General features: G+C 61.1%; 1 protein-coding gene across 4 annotated transcripts in view; it reads left to right on the top strand.

Annotated features, from left to right (window-relative positions):
* FOXP4 (forkhead box P4) overlaps nt 1-13,944 on the top strand; it is a 43,371-nt gene extending 29,427 nt beyond the window's left edge. For 2 of the 4 annotated variants that reach the window (XM_088534477.1, XM_088534475.1), the window contains 13 exons: nt 507-593; nt 4,148-4,295; nt 4,604-4,808; nt 4,916-5,020; nt 6,766-6,853; nt 8,541-8,624; nt 8,729-8,930; nt 9,023-9,099; nt 9,206-9,307; nt 12,900-13,021; nt 13,346-13,412; nt 13,516-13,682; nt 13,774-13,944. In XM_088534477.1, coding sequence (XP_088390603.1) covers nt 507-593; nt 4,148-4,295; nt 4,604-4,808; nt 4,916-5,020; nt 6,766-6,853; nt 8,541-8,624; nt 8,729-8,930; nt 9,023-9,099; nt 9,206-9,307; nt 12,900-13,021; nt 13,346-13,412; nt 13,516-13,682; nt 13,774-13,918 — 1,599 coding nt within the window. In that variant the 3' untranslated portion in view covers nt 13,919-13,944. Of the gene's footprint in view, nt 1-506; nt 594-4,147; nt 4,296-4,603; nt 4,809-4,915; nt 5,021-6,765; nt 6,854-8,540; nt 8,637-8,728; nt 8,931-9,022; nt 9,100-9,205; nt 9,308-12,899; nt 13,022-13,345; nt 13,413-13,515; nt 13,683-13,773 lie in introns of all 4 variants that reach the window. The other 2 variants (XM_088534476.1, XM_088534474.1) reach the window with 1 other exon arrangement.
* Nucleotides 13,945-25,407: the final 11,463 nt, after the last annotated feature.

Genomic DNA, 25,407 nt, shown 5'->3' with positions numbered 1-25,407 from the left:
TCTCTGCTGCTTTGCGGTCAGGCTGCCCTTGGGGCTGGCCCCGTTGGCCTCCGTTTTGCTGGCAACAAAAGCGAGTGCCGCGAGGGTTGCAAACACTTCCAGCAGTGCCCAAAAGCTGCTCTTGCCGGCTTTCCTCTGCCCTTGGAGTGGCCAGGATTTCTGCACCAGGAGCAAGCCCAGCACGTGCGCGTTATACACGCGGTCCGGGGAGCTGGGAATGGTTGAAAATGAAGGACAGCATCAGGCTGTGCCCTTTGGGCATTCCTTTTTTCCTTTACTGTGAGGATCCGGAGCCCTTAGGTGCCTCTAGGAGGATGATCCCAAGTTTTATTCTGCAGCCCTAAAGGCTCCGGGCAGCCGCTTCTCCTCTCGGCTCAAAGCCATGAGTCTCCCGGGATCCTGGGGCTCCTGGAGCAAAGCAGGCGCCGGGCGTGGGCTTGGGCTAGGCAGTGAGAGCCGAAGCGGATATTTCTGCTGCTAAACCTGGCCTCCTTTCTCCCTCCCAGTTCCAGGAATATTACAAGAAGCAACAGGAGCAGCTTCACCTGCAGCTATTGACACAGCAGCAAGCTGGAAAGCAGCAACCCAAAGAGGTGAGCTCATCCTGCCGGGTCCTGCGGGCTGCGATCCCATCTGGATCGCGGTGAAAGGGGGGAATAGCACAAAATAGGATGTGAGCAAGTTCAGAGCGCGCCCTGGGAGCTCCCTGACGGGCAGCTCAGGTGGTGCCGGGTCTTTGGTGCCGAGCATGGATGTGCAAGTGGGATATGGGCAAACAGTGGTGGAGTCTGCCCTCTGCAATGGCTTAAGGAAGGTGGAAAAAGCCCTTTAGCCTTGCTGCAAATGGGCAATCCTTAAGGAAAGGCCCTTTGGGACAGAGAGTGGCCAACTTGGCCCTTGCCAAACCCATCCAACTGCACAGCAGCACCCACGAGCAGGGATGGTCAGGTAAAAACCCCAAGGAGGCATTTTTTGCAGCAGGAAAAGCAGATCTGACACAACCAAAGCACTGTGCAGAATCGCCCTGGCTCCAGCAAATGCTTTTCCGCAGGGAGAGGCTTGGGCCAGGGCTGGTGTCGGCCACCGCGGTGAGGCCGGTGGCGTTTTGCTGGGACGGACCCCTCGCTGGGGAGGCCGTTGCGTGAGCAGCGAGGTGTTTATGCTGGTGGGATGACATCAGCCTGGCATAAGTGCATTTACACAACAGGTTTTATTGCCGCTTCTCTCATGAGCAGCCGCCTCGGTGTTGTGGCTGTCTCAGCAAGATGCTGTCCCGTGGTTGTGGCTCTGGGCTGGCCCCGACGCGCAGCAGGGAAGGGGCAGCGCTCGGGCATCACCTTTTGCCCATGTTTTATTTCCTCTCCCCGACCCACCCTGGTGCAGGGCAGCGCCGGGGGCTTTTCCTTGCGGTTGCGCTTCCCAAAACGCCTCTCCAAGTGCTGGACTCATCCAGTGCTTTTGTTGCACGGAGCAACGGGGGTTTGTTTGGAGGTGGAAAAGGGGCCGAGCACGTGCTCAGCCCGGGGCACAACCCTGCGGCGCTCAGCGCTGTGACCCCTCGCTCAATAGCCAGCCCTGAGCGCCCGCTGCAGCCTTCGATAGACTTTGACCCCGGCTTTCGCCGCGGGCTCCCGCCGTGTTTGCGCAGCGCGCGCGGGGCCCTGTTTTATCGGAGCCATCACCGGGAGCGGGAGCAGCTGCGTGTGCTTGGGGGGGCACAAATCCGAGCTTCCCTCCCGGCCACGGCTCCAGGACCGGGAAGCTGCAGCAAAGAGCACTAAGGAAGTTAAAAGCGCGTATTAACTTTTAATGAAACGCTACGAGGGATCGACCAGGGGCAAATGGGAGCCCGTGGGCTACATGCCTGCCGCGACAGCGTCATTTCCCCCTGTGGAGTGGGAGTATCTGGGGGATCTCCAGCATCTTTGTGCCTGGCTGGCAGTGGTTCCTCTGTGCAAACCCATGGCACGGATTTTGTTCCCGACTGCTGGAGAGATCCCAGAGCAGAAGAAGAGCCGGGAAAGTGGGAGAGAGGAGGACGGGAACATCGCAGAAGCCTGAGCTGGAGCACAGCCTGTCCCCAAGAGGATGCAGGGATGGGATTTGCGTGCGTCCTGGCCAGCAGCTGCCCACCCGGACAGAGGGGGTGGCCACGTGAGGACAGGTTGGGGACAACCATCATGCCCAACTGCCACCAGGCGTCTTGCCACCCTTCCTAGAGGCTTCTACTCTGTTTTCCAAGGATGAAACCCCAGCCAAACCAAGCCCGGCCACGTCCCACGTGCTGGCGGAGCGCGAATCTTGGATGCTGCCGGATCGCTCGGCTGGTCCCTCAACCTGATGCAAACGTCCCACGGCTGGAACATCCTCTCAGCTGCTCGTCCTCCTTAAGGCAGCAGCCAGGAGCCGGGCTAAGGGAAGGTGCCTGCTGCACATGGGTGCTCTTTGTGCTCGCCGAGGGGCCCTTCCTCCTCCTCCTCCTCCTCCTCCTCCTCCTCCCCTCGGCGGCAGCAGCCCCGTGTCCAGCGGGGCCGGCGAGGGGGGCAGCGTGCGGGGGCCCTGCCTGGCAAGCAACCCCGGCGTCAGCTTAATGAACTGCTCCTGTCAGTCCCGAGTGTCACGCCGAAACTCCTCCTGACGTGCTCATAAATCAAAGTGACGGCGCCTCTTACCCCGCGAGCTGCACCCGCTCAGCTGCAGCTAATGCAAGCAGAGCGCAGGCCAAGCGCGTTAAGGGACGGCAACCGCGGCCCCTCCGAGCCCTCCATGACAGGATCCACGCAGGGACACGGGGACCGAAGGTGGGATCCCCTCCGTGTGCCGCCCACGGTGCCAGGCACCGGCAGGGTCAGGATGCGGAATGGTTTTCTTCGTGTTTTCAGATTTGTATTTATGCACAGATGAGGTTTGGGCTTCGTGGCTTCTGCCCGTGCTGCTGTCACTGTGACCATGGAGGTGTTCGGAGGAAGACGGGATGCGGGAGCTGCCTCCGGGGTGTCCCCAGGGACGTCCTCCTGGTGCAGCATGTGCTAGAGAGCCAGGAGGGCGCGAGGCTTTTGAGGAAAGAGCTTTGAGTGGCGCCTTCACCGCGGGGCCTGGGAGGAGGCAGAGAGGATCTGGCCCTGGAGGCGGCTCTTGAGGGCTTTAAACCCTCTCCGTGCCCTAAAGAGGGCTCAAAATCTGCCTGGTGCTGCAGCGAATTTGCAAGGCAGCGCCTGGAGCCTCTGTTCTCCAGAGCCTCTCTGTGGTGGTGGCATTAGCAGGACAATGTCCCCATCCCCAGGGGATCACGAGCTCTCTGAGTCGCACTGCTTTGGGTTGCAAGACCCTGGGTGGGATACGCCTCTCAGCAAAGCTTTTGCACTCAAATACTGGCCCAAAAGGGCCCAAAATGGGCACTTAGGCACGTGCCCAGCACACAGCGGTGCTCGAGGGGTTACGGAGCCACCCCGCTAACGAGAGCGGCAGCCCCAGCAGCTCCCCGGCCCGTTAGCAGCTGCCCTTCCCCGTCCCTAATTGAATTCTCTCCCCTTCAGTTAATTCTCATGGATTTCCCGGAGCCTCCCCAGGGATGTGTGCTGCCTAACAAGTTTAGGGCTGGCTGCGGCTCCAAGGGAGGCTGGCAGAGCGTCCGCGTCGGGGAATGGGACGTGTCCCCGTTGCAGCAGGGATGGGCTGCGGGCGACGTCCCGCGTCCTCGCGCCTGGAGCTGCAGATAGTGGTTTTGTGCCCTCCCCAATGAGAAGGGGCATCTGAACGTGGTTATTTTGGGGTAATTAAGGAGCATTTCTCCGCTGGCAGGAGGCTGCCCCGTTTCCAGGCGCTGTGCCGCGGTGCTGGGGCGCTCAGCGTGCGCTTCAGAGCCTCCCCGTGCAGCGGCCACGCGCGGGATTCGCGCTCACGGCGCGCTCCGTGCTCCGCGGCAGCGCCCGGCTCCGCGAGCTCGCGCGCTTCCCTGTTTTCTTTCTTTTTTTTTCTCCTTTTCCTCTCTCGCTTCCCCTCCTCTTCCGAGAGATCAAAGCCTCCGCCTGGCACGGCGGAGCCGAGCAGGCAGCGCGGCCCGCGGAGGGAGGCCCCGGCGCTGCCTCCCGCGGCTGCTGTCGCGAGCAATAACGTGGCTTCGTTTCTCCCTTCCGCCTCCCAGCAGCCGCTCGGGAACAAGCAGCTGGCCTTCCAGCAGCAGCTCCTGCAGATGCAGCAGCTCCAGCAGCAGCACCTGTTAAACCTGCAGCGACAAGGGCTCGTGAGCCTCCAGCCGGGCCAGGCCTCCGTCCCGCTGCAGAGCCTCCCCCAGGGTAAGCGCCGGGGCTCGGCGGCGGCCGCGCTCGGCAGCAAGCGCTGCGCCCAAAATAGCAAAGCTGCTCGTTCCTCCTAGGAACGGGCCTGGCTGCGCGCTCAGCGCTCGCTTAATCAGGGGCTCACTTGTCTGCTGTGAGGGGGGACAAGGGGATGGCAGCGGGGCCACGGGCTCCGCTCCGCGGGCCCGGGGAGGCCGGGGCTGGCGGGGAGCTCCGCTCCGCTCGCTGGAGGCTCCGTGGGGCCGCTCCGGGCGCGGGGCCGTGCTCCCTGCTCACCGCGGGGCGTTCTGCCTCCCTCGCCGCAGCCGTGTGCCCCTCGGACCTCCAGCAGCTCTGGAAGGAGGTCACCGCCAGCCAGCCCGTCGAGGACAGCATCAAGCAGGAGGGCCTCGACCTCAGCACCAACACCTCCAACTCTACCTCGTTTTCGGCCGCCAAGGTCTCGCCCCCCATTCCCCACCACTCTCTGCCCAATGGACAGAGCGCCATGCACACGCCGCGAAGGGACAGGTAGGTGCTGTCACGGAGGGGAGGACGCCGCGGGGACGTCCCCGGCGCGCGGGCGCGCGCCACGAGCTCCCCGCGAAGCGCTCACGGGCCCTCGCCCCGCTCCGCAGCTCTTCCCACGAGGACGCCCCCGGCTCGCACCCGCTCTACGGCCACGGCGAGTGCAAGTGGCCCGGCTGTGAAACCCTCTGCGAGGACCTGGGGCAGTTCGTCAAGTAGGTGCCCGCCGGGCTCGGGGCCGCGCGGGAACGTGGGGACACGAGCGCGCGGGAGGAGGAGGAGGATGAGGATGAGGATGCAGGCTTGCAGCGAGCACGCGGGGGAGCCAGCGGCAGCACGGGCACAGGAGGAGACAGATGGCAGCGCGGCAGCCGCTGACACCGCTCGTGGGCTCTGGCGCTGACTGATTAACTCCGCTGTCTGCGAGCCCTCCGCCAGCGTCAGGGTCAAACAAATTGTTTTCACGCTTCGTCAGAGGTTTACTTAATTAGTTCATTTGCAATTAGACCTCTTTGTGGACGGGATTTTTAGCAAAGACATCAGAAGGAACTGACGGGCTTTCTTTTCTTCCCCGCTTTTCCCCCCGCCTCGCTCGCCGCGTCTCTGCTCCGCGCGGCTGTTGGGGGAGTTGGGCCGAGACGCGCCGGGTGCCGCACGCTTGGGTCTGGCCACGGCAAGGAGGGCGGCGGACACAGCCTTCGGCCTCGCCAGCCTTCGGCCTCGCCGGCAGCAAAGGGCAGAGCCAGCGGGTGCAGGATGGGCCCAGGCTGCAGGAGCGGGTTTATCCCCAGGGAAAAGCCGTGCCGGAGCCGGGCTCTGCCCAAGCAGGTCTGGCTGAGGAGGAGGAGGTGGTGCCAAAGGGCGGCTGGTGAGGCCGGGCCGCATTGCCTGGTGGCTACTGAACGCGCTAATGAGTCAAACTCCTGCTGGCCCCTTTCCCTACCTCTGAGTCACTGCGGGAGCCTGGATAAGGCCTCTCCTCCGGGGCTGCCGGCACGTTCGCGTGGCACGGGGCACGCGAGCAAGACCAGGTTTGGGAAGCATCACGAATCCCCCAGTTTTCCCAGTTTGCTGGGAGCACGCGGGGCTGCCGCCGGGGCGGCTTGCACACAGGCAGGCTTGGCAGCCAGGCCCGGTTACCTAACTTGTTTTTGCAAGTTGGGGCTGGACCTTTTTCGCAAACAGGCTGCCCAGGGAGCCTCACGGTGCTGTGCGCGTCCAGCACCGCTGGAGCAGACAATCCCTGGACAGCTTCTCCTGGGATGTCTCTGCAGAAACATCCTGGTCTTGCTCCTGCTGGGAGCTGAGAGCATCCAGAGGACAGTTGCTGTTCCCACCTCGCTCTCCCCTGGGTTTCCCTGTGGGGCAGAGCCATTGCCTTTGCCCTCAAGGAATGGGCCATCCAGGGGTGCCAGACTGAGAACTTGCAGTGTCCGCGCGTGGTTCGGTGCAGTGACGCCCCCGGGCACGTGGACCCCACGCGCTGCCATTCAAGGTGCTGGTGCTACCCGCTCGCTTGGCCCTTTGCGTCCCCACCGAGGCCTCCTGGGGAGCGAGGGTGACAGAGACCTGACGTGCTCGTGTGTTCGCAAGGATGAGGAGCACCCTGGAAATGCCCCCCTGCCCGCAGGGCTTTCCGGAGCGGGTGTAAATAAAGCAGCACAAGGCTGCCTTTGTCCTGGGAACCTGCTCCGCTGGTCCGATGGGTCCCGCTCCGGAAGCCGGATTTCTCTGGGAGTTTAAATGAACCGGCTGCTGATCCTGAGCACCCCTGACGCTGTCCCTGTGCCCTCAAGTGCAGGGGACCCGGTGTTGGGGCGCTTCATGGGGCAAGCGCGCGGGGATGGGGCAAGCGGCCCCGAGTGTCACCGCGAGCCGGGGCCAATCCCAGCTGCATCTCCGGGACCGGGGTTGCATTTCTGGTGCATCCTGGCGCGAAACCCGCTCTCCCCCTCTGCAGACACCTCAACACGGAGCACGCGCTCGACGACCGAAGCACGGCCCAGTGTCGCGTGCAGATGCAAGTGGTTCAGCAGCTGGAAATACAGGTGGGTGCGAGCAGAGCCCCGGGGACGGCGGCTGCCCTGCGCGCTCCGCGCCGGCCCCACGAGCCCTCGGCTTTGCCTGGGCCGCCGCAGCGGGACGTGGGACGCGGGACACGCGCTCCGGCAGCGCGCGAGCCTCCTCCGGCTGCGAGCGGCGGCACTGTCAGCGCTGCGGAAATCAGGCCACTTATTTAGGTGACTAAGTATGGTCTTTAGAGTCTAACTTGAGGTGCCTATTTTTGGAAATCTCGCTCTTTAAATAGTGCCTTTCCCACCATCGCTGCTTCCCCGAAGTGCCTGGCCTAGCTTGGTTAATAGAGAACGGAGGGAAAAATGGGAAGCAATGGAGGTTTTGCCAGCGCTTTGGAGTGAAAAGGACAGGACGGGCAGTAGGGGTTGGGTTTGGGTGGGTTGGTGAGATGGGGTAGGCAGCGCAGCAGCTGCCGGGGGTGGAAATAACCGGGGATGAAGCCAGAGGGGCCCCCGCTGTCCCTTCCCGCAGCACCCGGGGAGATTGCAAAGCCACCGAGTCCAACCGTGTGATCACAGCCCGTTCCCCAGCACTCACCAAAGCGAAAGGTTGAAAGCAATTACTGGAGCTTAAAGAGGGAGGGAGGGGAAGGAGAAAGGGGGGAAGGAAAAAAAAAAAAAAAGAAACCTGAAGGGCTAGCAGAACGGCTGCGCGCGCGAGCAGGGCCTGCCACCCGAGCTAGCAATTAGAAAGTTTTCAGCGCGAGCTCCCGCTGTGCCGGTGCGGAGCGGCCGCGTCACGAGGGGGGAGCTGTCAGCTCTAATGAGCCCGGCTGCGCCGGAGCCGCTCCAAAGTTGCGGCAAACTCCGCGCCGTTAACCCCTTCCCCATCGCGGCGGCGAGGGGAGCGGGTGTCAGCTCCCATCGGCAGCGCCGCGCTCACAACCCGCCCCGGTGCCACGGCGAATATTTCACCCTTGCCCGCACCCGGGCGAGTAAACACGTGGGGCAGGGGATGCAATTAGAGCAATGTTGCGCATCCCGGGGATGGATGGAGGGATGGATGGAAGGATGGGCGAATGAATGGAGGGATAGACAGATGGAAGGATGGATGGACGGATGGACAGATGAACAGGGCAGATGGAAGGACAGACGGATGGATGGATGGACAGATGGATGGATGGAAGGATGGCTGGAAGGATGGATGAAAGAATGGATAGACAGAGGGATGGTTGGAAGAATGGATGGGTGAAAGGACAGGTGAAAGAATGGATAGACAGATGGAAGAATGGATGGATGGAAGGATGGATGGACGAATGGATGGAAGGACAGATGGAAGGATGGATGGACGAATGGATGGAAGGACAGATGGAAGGATGGATGGACGAATGGATGGAGGGACGGATGGAAGGATGGATGGACGAATGGAAGGATGGATGGACGAATGGATGGAAGGATGGACGGAAGGATGGAAGGACGAATGGATGGAAGGACAGATGGATGGACGAATGGATGGAAGGATGGATGGAAGGATGGATGGAAGGATGGATGGAAGGACAGACGGAAGGATGGATGGAAGGACGGTTGGACGAATGGATGGAAGGACGGATGGAAGGATGGAAGGACGAATGGATGGACGGATGGCCAATGCCAGCACCCGGGTTGGGGCGTCCCTGTGGCGCCTCCGCTGATCCACCTCTCTCGTGCTTCCCCCGGGCAGCTGGCGAAGGAGAGCGAGCGGCTGCAGGCCATGATGGCCCATCTGCACATGCGCCCGTCGGAGCCGAAGCCGTTCAGCCAGCCTGTAAGCGCCCATGTGCGTCCGCCTCCCGCCCTCGCCCGCCTCCCGGCGCCGGCCCCGCGGCGCCCGGCGCCCCTTCCCAACCCGCGCTGCCTCTCTCCCTGCAGCTGAACCTGGTCTCCAGTGCCACCCTCTCCAAGAGCACTTCCGACACCTTTCCCGACGGTTTACCTCACCCGCCCACCTCCGCCACCGCCCCCATCACCCCCCTGCGGCAGGGCCCCTCCGTCATCAGCTCTTCCACTTTACACAACGTGGGGCCCATCCGCAGGAGAAATTCGGAGAAGTTCTGCACGCCGATATCTTCAGGTGAGCTCAGGGCCGCCCGGACGCCTCTGCACCATGGCCGCGTGCTAGAGCTCCTGCCTTCATCTCCCCCATCCTCTTCCTCTCCTCCACAGAACTTGCACAGAATCACGAGTTTTACAAAAACGCAGATGTCCGGCCGCCCTTCACATACGCCTCGCTCATCCGGCAGGTGAGTTTTCCCCTTGTTCCCATTTGATTCCTCATCAGGATGAAAAGTTTGGGCTTCCCAGCTAATCCTCTCTTGTGTTTCCCCCCCCACCTTTCCTATTTCCCAGGCCATCCTTGAGACCCCAGACAGGCAGCTAACTTTGAACGAAATCTATAACTGGTTCACGCGGATGTTCGCCTACTTCAGGAGGAACACGGCCACCTGGAAGGTAAAGCCGGCTCCGCTCTGCGCCGGGGCTGCGGGGATGGCTCCAGGGACCCAGCTTGGTGCCCTCAGTGGTCCAGATTCCTGAGTGACTCTGGCCAAAGGAGTTGCCCAGATGGGATGCTGCTGGCCCGGGGATGGTGGAAGACTCTTTGGCCACTGCCGTGCCAGCATCCTTCCTCCTCCCAGTGTCTCACTCGGGCATGACCCAACATGCAGCTCTGAGCAAAGCTCCTGGGGAACACAGGAGAAGATTTTGTGGATAAATCCAAACATTTTAGCCCCAAAGGGCAACTCTGGACGTCAGGGAGGCTTGGGGAGGTTGCTGGGACACGGCCTGGCCTGCCAAGGCTGCGCTGCAGTAATGGAACGTGTGCCTTCTCGTAGTCAGGAGCTGGGGCTGGAGCAGAGCCAGCACGTCTCCGCACCAGGAGAAGGGTAAAAGAGAAAAGCGAGACACTCAAAATAGCGAATAAGGTTAATGATAACCCGGGGGCTGGTGTCACCGCGCGCAGCAAATTGGAGCTGCCTCTGCCAAGCTGCAAGACGCTGCGGATGGGGCTCAGGAGCCGCCACGGCTGGCGCGAGGCAGAGGATGCTCCTCCGGGAGGAGGGGACGGGAAGGTGGCGGATGAGGTTTCTAGGATGCCGCAGGGTATCCTTGGTTTATCTTCCATCCATAAAGAGCCTCATTTCCCTGTCACCTCCCACGTGCCCTGTGCAAGGGCTTTCATCTTGCAGCGATCCCTGCAAGGTGCCGTCACGGAGCCGCGTGGCTCTGGCTTTTCCTGCACCTTGTGGGCACCAGCAAAAGGGACACGTTCATATGCAGAGGCACCAGGAGGTCTGGGGGCCCGTCTTGGTTTTCTAGGTCCTTTTTTGCCGTGTTTTAGAGACCCGGGTGGGTGATAGAGAGTGAAGGCTGCTGTTCAGCACCCCCACATTAGCTTTCCAGGGACACTGTGTACAGGAGACATTACGGTTCTCATTTATTTCGAAATTGCCAAATCTGAGGAAAAAAAAAAAAAAACAGATGAAAGGGATAGTTGTGAAAAGAGGAGTTATTGCCCCAACCAGGTTTTATTTATTGTTTCCTGCTGCATGCATTTGCTCCGACACAACTTCCTTCAGCTCCAGATAGCAGGAAGCAAGGCAGGAAAGGAGAAATGCAAGTTTCAAACTTAGATAAAAGCAACCCCAAAACCCATCTCCGATAAACAAGAGGCCGGGGGGCTCTGGCGGGTGTTGAAGGGGTTGGAAGGAATCGCTTCTTCCAGAGCGGATGGCGGGTGTTGCGGATCGGATCGGAGCGCCGGCGCCGGGACCCTGCGTGGGTCTGGAGTCCCCCTCACGGCACGCGGGCAGTATTGCAACCGGAGCAGCGTTGTCCTGCTGCTCCCGGCCGCGTGCTCGGAACGGGAATGGAGCCGGGAGCCCTGTCCCCGCTCCGTGCCTCACTTTCCCATCTGCAGAATGAAGTAGTGCCTGGTGAAAACTGCCTTTTTTCTTTCCATTTTTTTATTAGATGAAAAGAATAAATATTTGGGTTTTTCCCCCTTTTTTTTGTGGCTTAGCTGCATCTCATGCCACTGAGGTCGCAAAGTGTCAGAGTGGGGCTTCCCCGGCCCTTTCATCTTCCTTTTTGCTGCTCTTTGCTTTTTCCTGCCCAAAAGGGTTGAGAGGGGACTAAAGAAAGGCAGCTGCTGGTGCTTCCCCTTGGACTTGCTGTTTCCAAAGCCCAGCTTTTGGGAAGGCAGCAAGGGGGGATATGTAGAGGAAAAAAATAGCATATTTCTGTCCTGGTTTCTGTGCCCTTTGGTGCGAGGCCGGGGGCTGCCACGCTCCCCAGCAGGACAGGGGGAGAGGGGCGAGGGCCTCAGAGCAAACACCATTAGAAAGGCAAAGAGGAGAAGCAAACAGAGCAGCCGCGGCCGGTGCTGAGCAAATAACTGTGGAAATCCAAAAGCCGCATCCAAGGGAGGCCGCCCCGGAGCTGGGCAGGGTGGGAACGCTGCCTGGCCCCAGGTCCTGCAGCGCTGGGGACCTCCGGGGGTTGGAGCCGTGTTGAGGATGGCAGTGGCAGCGGTGGCATTGCAGCCGGTGGTGCAAGGGCTGGGCAGCCTCGGCCTTGCTGGTTCCCAGGTTGCCTTTTTGGTTTCTGTCTCTTTGGGCCGTGCATCCCCATGCGAGTATGGAGAGGCCGGTGCCTGGACCTTTCCCTCCTTCCTTGTGTGCTTTGGGAGACACTTTGGAGAGGCGAGAATGGAAAAATCGAGCAGTGAAAGAGGACCCTGGGTCAGCTCATAGCCTGGGTGTCCCCCCGCAACCTGCCGATATCCCCGTGCGCCACGGCCACAAATTGGTGTAGCCTTCACCTTGCCCAAACCCCTTTGCACCAGGAAGGGGAGCATCATCGGAGCCCTCTGCAAAGTGTCCCCATGGTCGGTTGTCACCGGAGCCCTCTGCAAAGTGTCCCCGCGGTTGGTCTCGGTGCTGGCCCTGCAGCTCTGGACACACACATGGCCCATATGGGGCAGATGCACGGGGGTGCTGGGGAAAGAACCCAGTTTGCTTTGCTTTTGCCCCTAAATTAAAAACTAAAGTGTGTGTTTGGGGAGGGGTACTCCAATTTGATGAGTTTTGGGCAACTTTTAACACTTTCCCACCCGGAGCGGGGCTCAGTCCTTGTGTCTCCTTTCGCCTTGTTGTCTTGGCCAGCTCCTTTGTTTATACAGCCCCCGTTCGACCTTTTAAATTGCTGTTAATGTTTTAGCGTAACGAATTAGTCTCTCATCACGAATCAGGACTCGGGGAAAAAAAAAAAAAAAAAAAGCTGGAAAAAAAAACCCCTCCGAGGCCAACTTCCTGAAATTGGGGTCATTCTCATTTGCAAGGCAGAGAATCTGAGAACCTTAATGCAAGGAAATTTATTCAAAGGCAGAGCCCCGGCGTGATTAGGCCCTTTGTAATTATAGCTCGGAGAGATTCCACTCCAGCCTCCTGCCTCCCTCATGGATTAGCAAGTGAGTCGGAAAAATACACAGGATTTAATTAGAGGCAAATTAAAATTGGTAATGAAATAGGGGCAGTAGCAAATGGCAGGGAGTTGGAAGGGGAAAAGGGAGCCAGTATCTCTCGGGGCTGCGTTGTCTGCCTACGTGTGCGTCTCTTTATTTTACATTTAGAAATGTAAAGACGGGCAACGTAAAGAAGAAAGGGAGGGAATGGACCAAAAAGGGAGGGGGAAAAGGAAGGAATAAAGGGAAGAAAGAGCTGCTGGCTTTGCCCGGCATCTCCCAATGAGCCGTGGCAGGGCTCCCGGCTCCTTCCCGCTTGCTTGTCCCACTTGCTCCCGGTCTCCTGCTGGTGCTTGCTTTGCTGGGGACGGCTGCTGGGCTTGTCCCTTCCCCGGTGGCTTTTGGACACACAGACCTTGTCACACGGACCCGCTACCATGGAGTCCGGGTGGCTGGTAGACGCGGGTGCGTGGCCACCGGTCCCGCTCCGGGCTCCGTTCCCGGCGGGGTGGCGGGATCGGGAGGGCTCGGCTGGGACCGCAGGGCCGGTCGCTGCAGCCGTCGCCGCTCTGCCCGCAGAACGCCGTGCGCCACAACCTGAGCCTGCACAAGTGCTTCGTGCGCGTGGAGAACGTCAAGGGCGCCGTGTGGACCGTCGACGAGCACGAGTACCAAAAGCGAAGGCCACCAAAGATGACCGGGTAGGTCCTGCTCCCCCTCAGGGATAAGGCCACATTCCGTGCGGCCGGCCTGGCCCTCCGGCTGCTCCCGGGAGCCCGTCTGGACCTGAGCGTGGCCACCAGGAGCCCTCCTCTTCCACGGCACCTGTGGTCCCCTTGCTGCCACTATCTCACCCATAGCACTTCCCGGTGCTCCCTGGGGTCTCTTTTGCCCTTGTGGGCACCTCGGCAAGGAAGGCCCAAGGTGGGAACAAGGCAGCTCCATCTCCCGCTCCCCTGCTTGCAGGGGCCGGGCTGGCCAGAGCGCCCCGGCACGTGCCCCATTGCACCTCCTCTCTTCCACAGGAGCCCGACTTTGGTCAAAAACATGATTTCGGGACTTGGTTACGGAGCACTTAACGCCAGCTACCAGGTGAGGGCCCTCGGCCGCGTCCGCTCGCGCGTCCCCGGGTGCGCGCCGCGCGCTCGCCGCGTGCCGCGGGCTCCCCGCGAGCCGTCACCCCTGCTCCTCGCAGGCCGCCCTGGCAGAGAGCAACTTCCCGCTGCTGAACAGCCCCACGATGCTGAACACGGGCTCGGCGAGCGGCCTCCTGCACGTGGGCCACGACGACGTGAGCAGCACCGTGGAGCAGGTGAACAGCAACGGCAGCAGCAGCCCGCGCCTCTCCCCGCAGCAGTACAGGTGAGCGGGGGACGAGGGACACGGCCACGACGGCCGGGGGGTCCTTGGGGACCTCGGTGGAGTCTGAGGCCCCTGTCGCTTCCCGCCGCAGCCATCCCGTGCACGTGAAGGAAGAGCCCGCCGAGGCCGAAGACGACAGCAGGCCCGTCTCCCTCATGGCCGCCGCCAACCAGAATGTGACCATTCCCGACGACAGGGACCTGGAGGAGGAGCTGCCGGTGGAGGACTTGTCCTAAGGACCCTGCCATCCTCCTCACCGTCGTCCTCCCCGAGGGGCGAGCGCTTCCCTCCCTCCGCGGCTGGAGCCCCCGCAGCGGCTCCCACCTCCTCCAGGTGACCTCCGGCGTTAACCTCTTTTTAAAGGCACTTCCACAGAGCAAAAGGGTTTCCTTGGGGTGACCTGTTGCTGACGGCACGTCCCTCCTCCTCCTCCTCCCCGCTGCCCTGGGCCGTGTCCCGGGCACCAACAGATTCCTGCCTCGGGCGCCGTGCAGAGATCCGCAAGCCCAAGAGTTGAACTTTTTCTTTCCCCGTGGTTAGTGACTGGCTGGTGGACAAGGATGGTCGGTTGTTTCCGCCCGACGTTGTCCCTCCTTCCTTCCCGGCATCCATGGGTCCTCCATGCAATATCGTGGTGGGCATCGGGCTCTGCCCAGGAAGAGGCAGCTCCAGGATCTGCCCCGGGCACGGGCAGCGCTCGGAGGGAAGGCGATGGCAGGACCCCCTGCACCTCCTGCCCCAGGGGTTTTGCACTAGGAGGAGCCTGGACCCCTTCCCACCCACGGCCTCCTGGCAGCTGGACGGCAGCTTTGAGGGGAAAAACAGCAGAAACCAGGGCGAGACCTTCGCTTCGTGGCTGGGAACAAGGTGCTTTCCCGACACATTGCCAAACCGCTTAGAGCGCAGAAGAGCCGACCCCTGTTTGCCGTCGTCCCCGTCCCCTCCGGTCCCAGGGGACGTGGCAGCATCGAGGCTGGCGCGGACACGAGCTCAACTTGCTTCTCACCGTCACGAGCAGAGAGGGCGACGTCTCCATACTGTGAAGCGCCGGAGAGTCCAGACATCGGCGATTCCAGGGAAAGGCTCCCGCTTCCTCTGGTTCCGAAGCTGCGGGAAGTGCTCCGGGGGCGCGTGCTGAGCACATGGGCACCTCGCGAGCCATCCTTGCCCCGGTCCCCAAGTGCCACCTCAGTGCGATGCTGACGTCCTGTGCTGCCCCATCCTTCCCAAATCAGCCGTGACCACCCCGGCCTGAGCTCTTGGTTCCCTCTTTTTTGTTTTTGTTTTTTTTTGGTTTGTTTGTTTCCTGTGCATGTGCATCTGGATGGGAAGATACCAAAAGATTTCTAGGTCCGTAGTTCAGGTGAACAGATGGTATAATGCCAAAAAGCAATGTTAATAATAACGAGAACGACACAACCAAACAGCCCTCTTCTCCCTGCTCTTTTCTTTCCTCACTGGCGCTTGTGGCTCCCACCGGCCAGGCTTCCATGGCCCCAGATCCACGGTGTTGGATGCCTCCTGGCTGGGAGCGTTTCTGTTTCTTGGACCCATTTTTTCCAGCTGTGACCGGGAGCTCGAAGGTGGCGCTTCGGCTGGCCGGGGCTGTCCCGGGAGGCACTGGGTGGTTTTGGGAGGATTTGCTCCAGGTTGCAATAACAGGGAGGTGCTCTCGGTTTTGAGCCTTTTCCTCACTGTGTGCATCCCTGTGCATCCCTGGGAAAAGCTGAGCCGGGTGGCGATGCCGCACAATTCCAGTGCCAGCAGCAAGGGCTGGAAGCGGCTCGTGCCGAGCGTCTCCTAGGGGGAATCAAAGGCAGGCTCGTTGCCCCCGGCCAGCGCTCGCACCTCCATCCTGCCTCCCCGCTGCAGCACCAAATTCTGCAGCCTTGCAGCTCCGGAGCCCCTGGCATGGGCTGTTTCCAGCCTCCCAGATCCACGGAGCTCCAAAACGGCTGGCAAAGGGCTCGGATGCTGCCCCAGCCGCCCGATGTTTTCCACGTTCGCCTTCGCTAGGTGTCTCCACTGGACCCGCGTTTCTCCCAGCGCTTCCCTCGCTCCCGGCCGGCTGCAGCGCTCCGCAGGGACGGGCTCCAGCGCTCCCAGTCCTTCCTCGTGCCGAGGGCGGCAGCAAACACCACTTTGCAGCCCGAGGCCGCGCCGCCGGCCGCGTCCCGCTCCAAAACGGGCTTTCCCTTTGACCAAAGACCCCTCCAAGGCCCGAGGCACAACCCAAATCTCCCCTAGTTGTGCATGTGGCGGCTGCTCGCTTTGGAGCAGCTCTCCCGGAGCAGCCAAGGAGCGAGCGAGGCGGCCGCGAGGGATCCTGCCTCCTCTTTTCTTTCCTCCCTTTTTTCCTTCCAGCCTCTCGATTTTTTCTGTTTAAGTTATTGTTTTGAACAAGTTTACAGCCACCACGTGTACGCGTCCATGAAGGTGGGCCCGAGCGGGGCTCTGCTGCTTCTCACCGCCCTCCGGGGCCGAAGGTACGTGGGGACGCGGGCCGGGCCGGCGGTGCTGCCGACCCGCATCCCTCTCGCCCCCATCCCTGCTGCTCTGCACCCGCTAGCTCACCCCGTGCAGCTGCATTTCTTGCCTCTTTTTGGTTTTGGGGCTGCTGGGCAGCAAAGAGAGGCGCAAACCGCAGCGCACGCATCGCATCCCATTGCAGTGCCCAGCTGGGCTGCGAGCGGGCAGAGTGGGATGCCGGTGCCAGCGGCTGCGTTTTCCCCCGGGCAGCAGTTCCCTGCAGGAGCTTCCTTCGTTTTGGTGCATTTGCCGCGATTTGCAAAAACGGCGGCTGCCCGAGGGCCGGTCACCGTGTGGCTCCCGCCTGCGCCGCGTTCCCGGGCACCAATGTTGGTGGCATCGCTGGCCTGTCCCCTTTGTGCCCGGGTGCGCCTTTGCAGAGGTACAGACCCCATCCCGCGCTCCGGCCGCTCTGAGCGGCCTCGCAAGGACCTCGGCCCCTGCTCCCCTCCGAGCATCCGTGCAGGGACAGCCGGGCTCCTCCCTGCTCCCCTTACACTCCCACACGTTGCTACCACCACCCTGGCTCACAAGAGCACTCTCTCTATATATATTATATATATATAAATAAATATATAAATATAACGGAGGGGTTTTTAGGATTTTTTTTCCTTTTTTATTTTTTTTTTGCCCAGGTCCGGGTAGCCACCTGGCTCCAGGCTGCCCCCCCGTCCCCCTTGCCCAGCCATTTCGGGAGGGTCGGTGATTTCATGCAAAAAGCCCCCGCTTTGGTACTCAGGGGTGAAACCTGCTTCAGCCTCTTACCCCCCGACACAGCCCGGCCAGGTCCATTACAGGACATGGCACCGTGCGGGTTTTTTTTTTTTTTTGCCATTTTTGCATTTTAGGCAATTTTGTTACCTCAAACACGTCTGGCGGTGGGGAGAGGGAAGGGTAAAGGACCAAACGCAGCGTGCGGCAGAATTGTATGTCTGTATATATGGAGATATATATATACTGGTTTTAAACTTCCTACCATGAGTCGTGCTTGGGCTCCTCGCGCTTTGCTCCCCGCTGCCGCTGCCCCCGGCAGGGCTGCGCGCGGGAGCAGAGCCCGGACCCCCCCTCCATAAAGGCTTTTTCTGGTATCTCTCCATGATGTCCCGCAGGAATCGCTCCATTTTCCGCCTTATTCTGGTTCTGGCTTTGGGTTTTTTTACCCCCTTTTTCAGTGAGGATGATGAGGATGATGCAGAGCAGTGTGGGAAGAGCAGGGGGCTGGAGCGGGATCCCTGGGGAGCAGCCGTGGGAAGGGCATTGAACTAAACCAAAGGGTTTCTTTGCTTTGTTTACACGACCGTGCAGTGGCGCCGGTTACGAGAACGTCCCTATATCTAGGTTTTTGTCCTGGAAGTTAGAGAGGGGCCTGACTGGGAGGGGGTCACGTCCCTCTCCCCCTTCCCAGCCTCTGGCGCTGGGGCAGGACAAGCCCCCCGAAAACTCGGAGACGCAGCCCCAGGCGGAGCCGTTCCCGGGATGCCGGAGGGGACACGGCCCCAGCTCCAGCGTGGAGCCCGCTGGGGTCCAAGCGGCTTCATCCCCATCCCATTGCGGCTCCTTCCCGGGGGGAAGCGGGGGCGCAAGCGCCCGGCTTGACGACACGTCTTTATTTTTCCCCCTCTCTCGGTCTATTCCTGCCCCTGCGTCCGGGCCGGGCAGCGCCAGGAGGGATGGGGGCAGCGGGGCAGGGGGTCCCGTCCCCCCGCGGCCCCCGCGCTGTATAAAGGAAATAGCGTTGCTGTGTATTTGTACTCTGAACTTCCGTGTGTCTGCTTTGGCAGACGGTAAACCCTTGTACAGTAGGTCTAGCTGCATGTAATCTGTATGGACAACGGCATTATAAAATGCAATAAAATAAATTACCTATCGTGCTGCTATGCTGGCCCTTTCCTCGCGCGTGCTGGTGAGCGCCGTGTTCTCAATTCCTGGTGGAAGGACCTGAACGGCCTTCGTGCATGGAGCTCTACAATTCCAGGTGGAAGGAGCTGGATGGCTCTGCGTGCACAGAGCTGTACAATTCTGGGTGCAAGGAGCTGCACAGCCCCACATGCACGGAGTTGTACAATTCCGGGTGGAAGGAGCTGCACGGCCCTGCGTGCACAGAGCTCTACAATTCCGGGTGGAAGGAGCTGTACAATTCCGGGTGGAAGGAGCTGCACAGCCCGCGTGCACAGAGTTGTACAATTCTGGGTGCAAGGAGCTGCACGGCCCTGCATTCACGGAATTGTACAATTCCGGGTGGAAGGACCTGCATGGCCCCGCGTGCACAGAGTTGTACAATTCCAGGTGCAAGGAGCTGCACGGCCCTGCGTGCACGGAGCTGTACAATTCCGATGGAAGGAGCTGCATGGCCCTGCGTGCCCAGAGTTGTACCATTCCGGATGGAAGGAGCTGCACGGCCTCACGTGCACGGAGCTGTACAATTCCGGGTGGAAGGAGCTGCACGGCCCTGCGTGCACAGAGCTCTACAATTCCAGGTGCAAGGAGCTGCACGGCCCTACGTGCACGGAGCTGTACAATTCCGGGAGCTAGGAGCTGCACGTTTCGGACGCCAAGGGATGCTCGGCTCTTCTGTGGGAGCAGTGCTCGTGCCTCATGGCGAGGTGCTGCAGCCTGCCTGGGACGGGATGGGGTGCAATGGGATGGATGGGATGGGACGGGACAGGACGAGTGGCTGGTTTCGTGGCCCCACAGCCCCTGCCAATAGTCACGGCCGCTGCAGCCCCTTCCCTCTGTGGCTTCAGCTCGGCTGAGCTGCCTTAGTCTTTTTTCCAGGGCTCTTTTCCAGGGCTCGCTGGGAGCCACAGCTCCTTCCCGGGACCAGGAGCTCCTCCCTGCCCTGTGGGAGCCGTGGGCTCCAACGGGCACCTTCCATTACGTGGTCCTGCTGCATTCCCAGGGCCAGGCACTGGAGCAGGGGGACATATGACAGTGATAGATTTAACACTCAGAGAAAGACCTTTTAACTGCTAAACCATGGACTCTTTCCCCCCCATACACACCTTTTTTATATTATTATATTCTTGCCGTGGACCTGAACACTTCCTTGCTTTAATTGCTAAACCAGTACAGGGCCAAGCAAAGAGACCGGGCTGGACTGGCTACATCCCTCTGTTCTGATCCCACTGGGGTACGGAGCAAACAACAGGGGGGCACCAAACCCTCTCCTTCCCACCCAGGTGCTCCCAGTCTCTCCAGGATGCTTATGAGGCCCCATCCCAGGGGATGCCACATCCTCAGGGTCGCTCCGTGGAAAGGATAAGCCTCGACCATGGAGGATGATTCTGTCGAGGATGCTTCCTTTTTTACTCAACCAGCACACTTATTTTGGGGGCCACATCCTTGCTGCCTGTGAGCTTCCATCCTGGCCCCGGGTAGCAGGGATTGGGGCTCACCCTGCAAGCCCCTGGGGTCGGTGGGGAGAGGCCTTTAATTTACTCATCTCCCAGAGACGAATATTCCACCAGGCCCCGATTTTTTCTTTTTAATGTCTATTTCCTTTTGTCGTTGTTTTTTATTATTATTTACAGAAATAGCTCGTGACTCATCAAAATCAGCAGCAGCGAAGAAACAGTGGGGTCATTCAGCGCGGAGCCAGCGGCTTCCCCTGGCCGAGCCGCCGGCCGCGACGCTGCCGCTGCCGCGCGGGGGGACCCGGCCTGGGCCCCGGGAGCAAAGGGCCCCGCCGGGCGGCGGCGCTTGCGGCTCGCGCGCGCTCTCTCCTCCCGTGTTTATTTTGCCTTCCAAAGCGTCTCCAGCTTCGCTGAGATGCCGGGAAGTTGCAACACGGCGCTTTGAAGCGCAACCTCGGGGCTTAGCGCTAAAGCCGCACCGGAGCCGGGTGGGTTTCTGTGTTTTCCAGCTGGCGTCAAGCTCCACTCCCGTCTCCCACGGGCGTTCCGGGCCGGGACAACTCAGCTCCGGTTGCTTTGGCCCCAGAATGTCGATGTGGATCTGGAGCAGCCGCCAGCGCCACAGCCTGCGGGTCAGGGACATCCCGCCCTGCCGGCACATCCAGCTCCCGGAGTGCTGCCATCCCCAGGACCTGCTCCTTCCTGGAGCACTTTGATTCCACACGTTGTCCCCCGGTCTCTCCCAGCCACCCAGAGCCTGGGGGACCAAGGGTGGAGGTTTTACAGGTAGGAAGTATTGGGGAATAAAAACACTTACTTTTTGGGAAAAAAGGCAGTTTCTGGTGCGCCGTGTGCTGGGCTGAGCCATGTGGGCGCTGCAGGAGACCCCACCAGCCCTGTCTGCCCTTCCCAGCTCGGTGCCCTCCGGACACACTCGCATCCGGGCCCTCCACCCTCTTCCCAGCACTTCCCAGCGGTTGCTCCACTTTCCCTGGGCAGAGCCTGGGGCACACGGAGGACGGCACTGGGACACGAGGGCGGCTCAGCTGTGACTCAGTTTCCCTGGCGCTGATTTGCGCACAGGGCTGTGGCGCCAGGATGAGCACGGAGGGAGGAGCTGCCAAAACCACCTGCCCTAGCACTCCGTGCTTTTCCCCAGGGAGCATCCTGGCCTGGTGGGACAGCCGGGACAGCCTTGGGCAACCTGGGCACGCGAGTGCAGGGCTGCAGTGCGAGGGCCGCCCGCGCTGGTGAGGCTGGAGACGGATGCTCCATGTGCGGAGCAGCCCCTGGGAGGAGGGATCTGGGGGCTCCATCACCTCCCAGAGCCGGAGCTCAACCTCCTTTTCCATTGAGGGAAACGGAGCAGGGGGTGGGTGGGAAGGGGCCTCTGCTCCCCTGCCCTGCCTGGGTGCCCGGTACGGCCGTCGGGGACCCCGGGGGACACGGCGGGGAGCGGGACGCCCTCCCCGCGCCGCGGAGCCGCCCCAGCCCCGAGCTGCAGCCGCCCCCCCGCGCCGCGCTCAGCCCCGAGCCCCGAGGGAAACTTTCCTCCCTCCTCCTCCTCCTCTTCCTCCTCCCCGCGCGGCCCCGCGCCCGGCGCTGCTGTTTGTTCGCCCTCGCCGCCTTTTTTTTTTTTTTTAATTATTACTATTTTTTTTTCCCAAAACGAGACAGAGAGCGGGGAGGAAACTAAATTAAAAAAACCCGCCCCGCGCACCCGCTCCGCGGCAGCAGCGCGGGCTCGGCGGCGGCCGCGGGTTCCCGCGCGGCGGGCGGGGACCCCGGCGTCCCGGGCCGGGGGCGGGGGGATGCGCGGGGGGCGGCGCGCGGCGGGGGCGGCCCCGCGGAGCGCAGGTGCGGGGGGCTCAGCCCGTTCTCGCCGCCGCCGCAGCCCCCGCGCCGCTCTCCGATGTCCCAGGACGGCAGCAGCCCCCGGCCGAGCCGCGCGGAGCCGTCCCTGCCGCCAGGTTCGTGGGCAGGGAGCGGGGGGCGACGGGGGCGGGTGGGCGCACGTCGCGGGACGCGGTTGGGGCGCGGGGGGCTCGGAGCGCGCGGAGTTTGTAGGGCTCCGTGTGCGGCTTTGCACCGCGGGGGTGCCCGGCCGGGATGCGGGGGGTGCCCGGCCGGGATGCGGGGAGTGCCCGGCCGGGGTGCGGGGGGTGCCCGGCCGGGGTGCGGGGGGTGCCCGGCCGAGGTGCGGGGGGTGCCCGGCCGAGGTGCGGGGGTGCCCGGCCGAGGTGCGGGGGGTGCCCGGCCCGACTCTGCGTGCGCGCTCCGGGTGCAGGGAGGGGGCTCACGGCGCGGGCTCCGGCTCGGTGCGTGTCCGTGCACGTCTAGGGACACGGATGTGAGTGCGGCCGGGCCGGTGGAACGTGGCAGGGGCTGTTTGTGCGGGGCAAGGGGGCCTGTGCACGGCTGGGGGCCACGCGGGTGCAGGAGCGCTGGGCCCGGCTGCGTGCGTGGCTGCGAGGGGGTGCAGGACACGGCGGGTACGGGGGTTGTGCCCACCTTGGGGGTGTCGCACGCATCAGACCCCGTGGCCGCGCGGCCTGTTCTGGGGGGAGCTCGCGGCACAAACTTCACGGCGGTTGCTGAACCCCTGCCAAGCGCACAGGGCGGTGGGGCCGCGGCAGCTACGCTCGCACAGGCCAGATCTGAGCGAGCCGGGAGGGCCGGGAGCACTGCGAGGCGCTGGGGACTCGTTGGGGGATGCCAGATCTCGCGGGGGCTGCTTGGGATGGGGGCAACATCCCTGGAGAAGCGGATGGAAAAGTTTGCTGGCGCCCTTAGTTTCTTGTCCCCCATGGGGACAAGTCGTGTGCTGTGGCACCAGCTGGGCTGCGCTGGTGGCAGCCTGCGAGCTCCCGGAGGGTACCGGGGCTGCGCACACACGTATGTGCACGCGTGTGTGTGCACGGTGCTCTCTTGAGTCCCAAGAGTTTTCCAGCCTGCAACTAGCTGCGCAGCAGCGGGAATTTTGCCATTGCCTCATGGCAATTGATTCCCATCGAGCTTCACGTGCGGGAACGAGATGAAAGCCCCAGGGTGGGAGGGAAAAATGCCTGGGCAGGAAACTAGGAGTGAAAGGCAAAGCCCTGCAGTGCCCAGTGCCAGACAGGCACGAAAGGGGCCACGTCCCCCTGCGCTCGCTGGCTGCCGCATTCATGGGGGCCCAGCCAAGCAGCAGTCCTGCTGGGCGAATGCCGGGCACCTTAAAGCTCCCGAAAGGAGCGCAGCGCGGATGGAGCGCTCCCATGTTGGCTTTGGCCCGGAGCGCAGCCGGGCCCAAGTTTCAGAGAATACATCCTCTTGTTCTCTTCCCCCGGCTTTTCCAGCTGGATGTGGCCGCTCCGCTTCCCGGGCTGAGCTCTTGCACTGTGCAGCTCCAGTGGCTGCTGGGGCTGGAGCAGCTGGGGGAGCCGCAGGCTCCCGGCTCTCCCTGCCTCTCACTTTCTGCTCCTTCCCAGGGGAAGACGGTGAGCTGCTGGGACAGGGAATCAGTGCAGGATTTTTTTTTTCCACTGGAAACTTGAGCATTTTAAAAAGCAATTGAGAAGTGTATTAAGCGCAGAGGAGAAGCGGCCTCGTGGCTTTTTTCACGTTCCCAGCCTCCAACTGGGAGGAGAGGTGTGGAAATACAGCGCCCGATTGCATTAATATCCCATCCAGGACCCCAGCCAAAGCGGCCTTCCCACTAGCTCCCATGCCAGCTCTGGGGCTCCTGGTGCAGCCCGGCCCCGTGGCAGCAGCAAAGTGCCCTGGAATTAAAAGCACATGGCATTGGAGAGCAAGGAGGGCAGCAGCTTCGGTGCGCTGGTGGCTTTTGCTTTCTCCCCTCGCTGAGCGATGGACGGCTGCAGTCCACCCTGGATTCCCTGCTTGCTTGGCCCCGTGATGTTTCCTTGCAAGAGCAGCATCTCTTGGGCGCTTTCCAGGGACTCTGTCACGCATAGCTCAGCCTGGGAATTTTTTCCTTGAATCCCTCTCGGATGCTGTTGTGAATTATTCCGAATAATTCAGTCCTGACAAGCTGGTGAAAAGGGAAAGAGAGGTGTCTGGCCACGGAGTGTTTCAGCCAAGGACAGGGCAGGCTTGGCGGAGCTAAGCGCGTGATGCCCTGCTCGGGACTGTGTCCGTGGGAAATGAAAGCCGGAATCGTGACTTTTTCCATCCTGGTGATTGGCCTCGTGCTGCCTGGGATGGCCAGACCCTTGGAAATCAAAGCCTTGGAAACCCCGGAGCGATGCCATGAAGTTTGCTGCCACTCTGGGATGCCGGGACTGCATTTCCCTGGAAGAGGCCGATGCTGCCAGGTTGGAGCACACATGTAGCCATAACCTCGGATGGGCTGGCAGGGCAGGTAAAGCAGCAGGACGTCGGCTTGAGCCTGTGTCTGCCCTGGAAGTGGAAAGGAATGAGGTCGGCCCTCCCAAAATCACAGTGAACGCGGCCTTGCGCTGATTGAACGAGCCCGGTTGCAGATCTGCGTGCAGACAGCCAAGAAGTGCAAAGGAAACACCCCCAAAGAGTCTAAAAAGAATCAATCTTTTATTTTTATCTACTTTGGTTTTTTTTTTTAATTTCTCAGTTGCTCATGAAAACTTTTTGCCTGTTTCTGTACTTTTTCCCTACTTCTTTCTTTTAAACAAAGAAAGGCCTAAAGGAAAAACAAGAGGCAGATTTCTGGCTTTTTTCAAATGTTTCAGCTTTTGAGCAAAACAGCACAGGCCCCTCAGGGCTCTGTTCCTTGCCACCCGAGCAGCCCATTCCTGCTCCAGCTTCTAATTGAATTTCCTTGGAAAGTGCCTGCCTAGAGTCTATTATTTGCAGAAGCCCCAACCACCCCCTTGGCGTCTTCTCTTGTTTCTCTGATTTCTCCCAGAACTGTGCCTTGCTTGTACGCAGCCCCTTCTTTAGGTGATCCTGAGCTGCACGGATGCCTGGATTTGTGCCGGCTGCTCCGCTATCCCTAGGGTGAGCAGGGATGCAAAGGAGCTGGTGGAGACCTGTGGCCACCTTGGTGGCTCTGGGTAGACCACCTGGCCAAAGAGCGACCTTCTCCCTCCTCTCCTCCCGTGCACTGAGCAGGGATCAATCCAGAGCCGCCACCATTCCCAGGTGTGCGGGTGGCTCCCGAGGCTGCCGATGTGGCTGCTTTCCCGGTGGGGCAGGGAAGGTGTTCGCCCAGTTTGGCCGCTTTCGGCTCCCTGGGCTGGGCTCCTGATGCAAGGCAGATTTGCATGGAGAGGAAGCGGGTCGGCTCCATAAGCAATTGCTCGCTCCACCCTCGTGGCTTCATCGCGGGGCAGCCCGCGGGGGTTAGTTCAGCATGGGGACACGCTGCTCCCCATGCTCTGACCCTTGCAGAAGGGCTCGCTTGCACATCACCCAACCCAGCTGAGGAGGAACCTCAGCATCAGCCCCATCTCCGGCCATCCAGCTAAGGAATCCTGATCTTGCGAGTTGCCTTCCTCAGCCCGAAGGGGTGAGCACCAGGACTGCAAAGTTTGGGGCTCCAGCACCTTAGACACTTGCCCTTTGTGTGCCTCAGCTTCCCCAGGAGGACAAGCAACGAGACCTAGAGCCGTGGTTGTGCTAGTGTAAAATATATCGAGGCCAGGTAATGTGTGATGGCCACTGGCTTAAAACCATGAGCTGGCTGGATCTTGGGATGAAAGGGGCTGTATATGTGCAAATTATTTTTCTTGTTAATAATGATGTCCACCAGCTCACATTTATCTACTCCTCAATTAACTTTTTTTTTTTAAGGATTCTTAGCAGGTTAGAAAGACACAAATTTTTGCTGGCACAACCTGTGCTAGTTTGACCCGCTAAGGTGA

The sequence above is a fragment of the Tinamus guttatus genome, unplaced genomic scaffold (genome assembly GCF_059628265.1).
Source record: "Tinamus guttatus ecotype Peru unplaced genomic scaffold, ASM5962826v1 Tinamus_guttatus_pri_ptg000563l, whole genome shotgun sequence".
Lineage (NCBI taxonomy): Eukaryota > Metazoa > Chordata > Aves > Tinamiformes > Tinamidae > Tinamus > Tinamus guttatus.
Note: the sequence above shows the minus strand (reverse complement) of the source record. Positions and strands in the feature narration are given on the sequence as shown.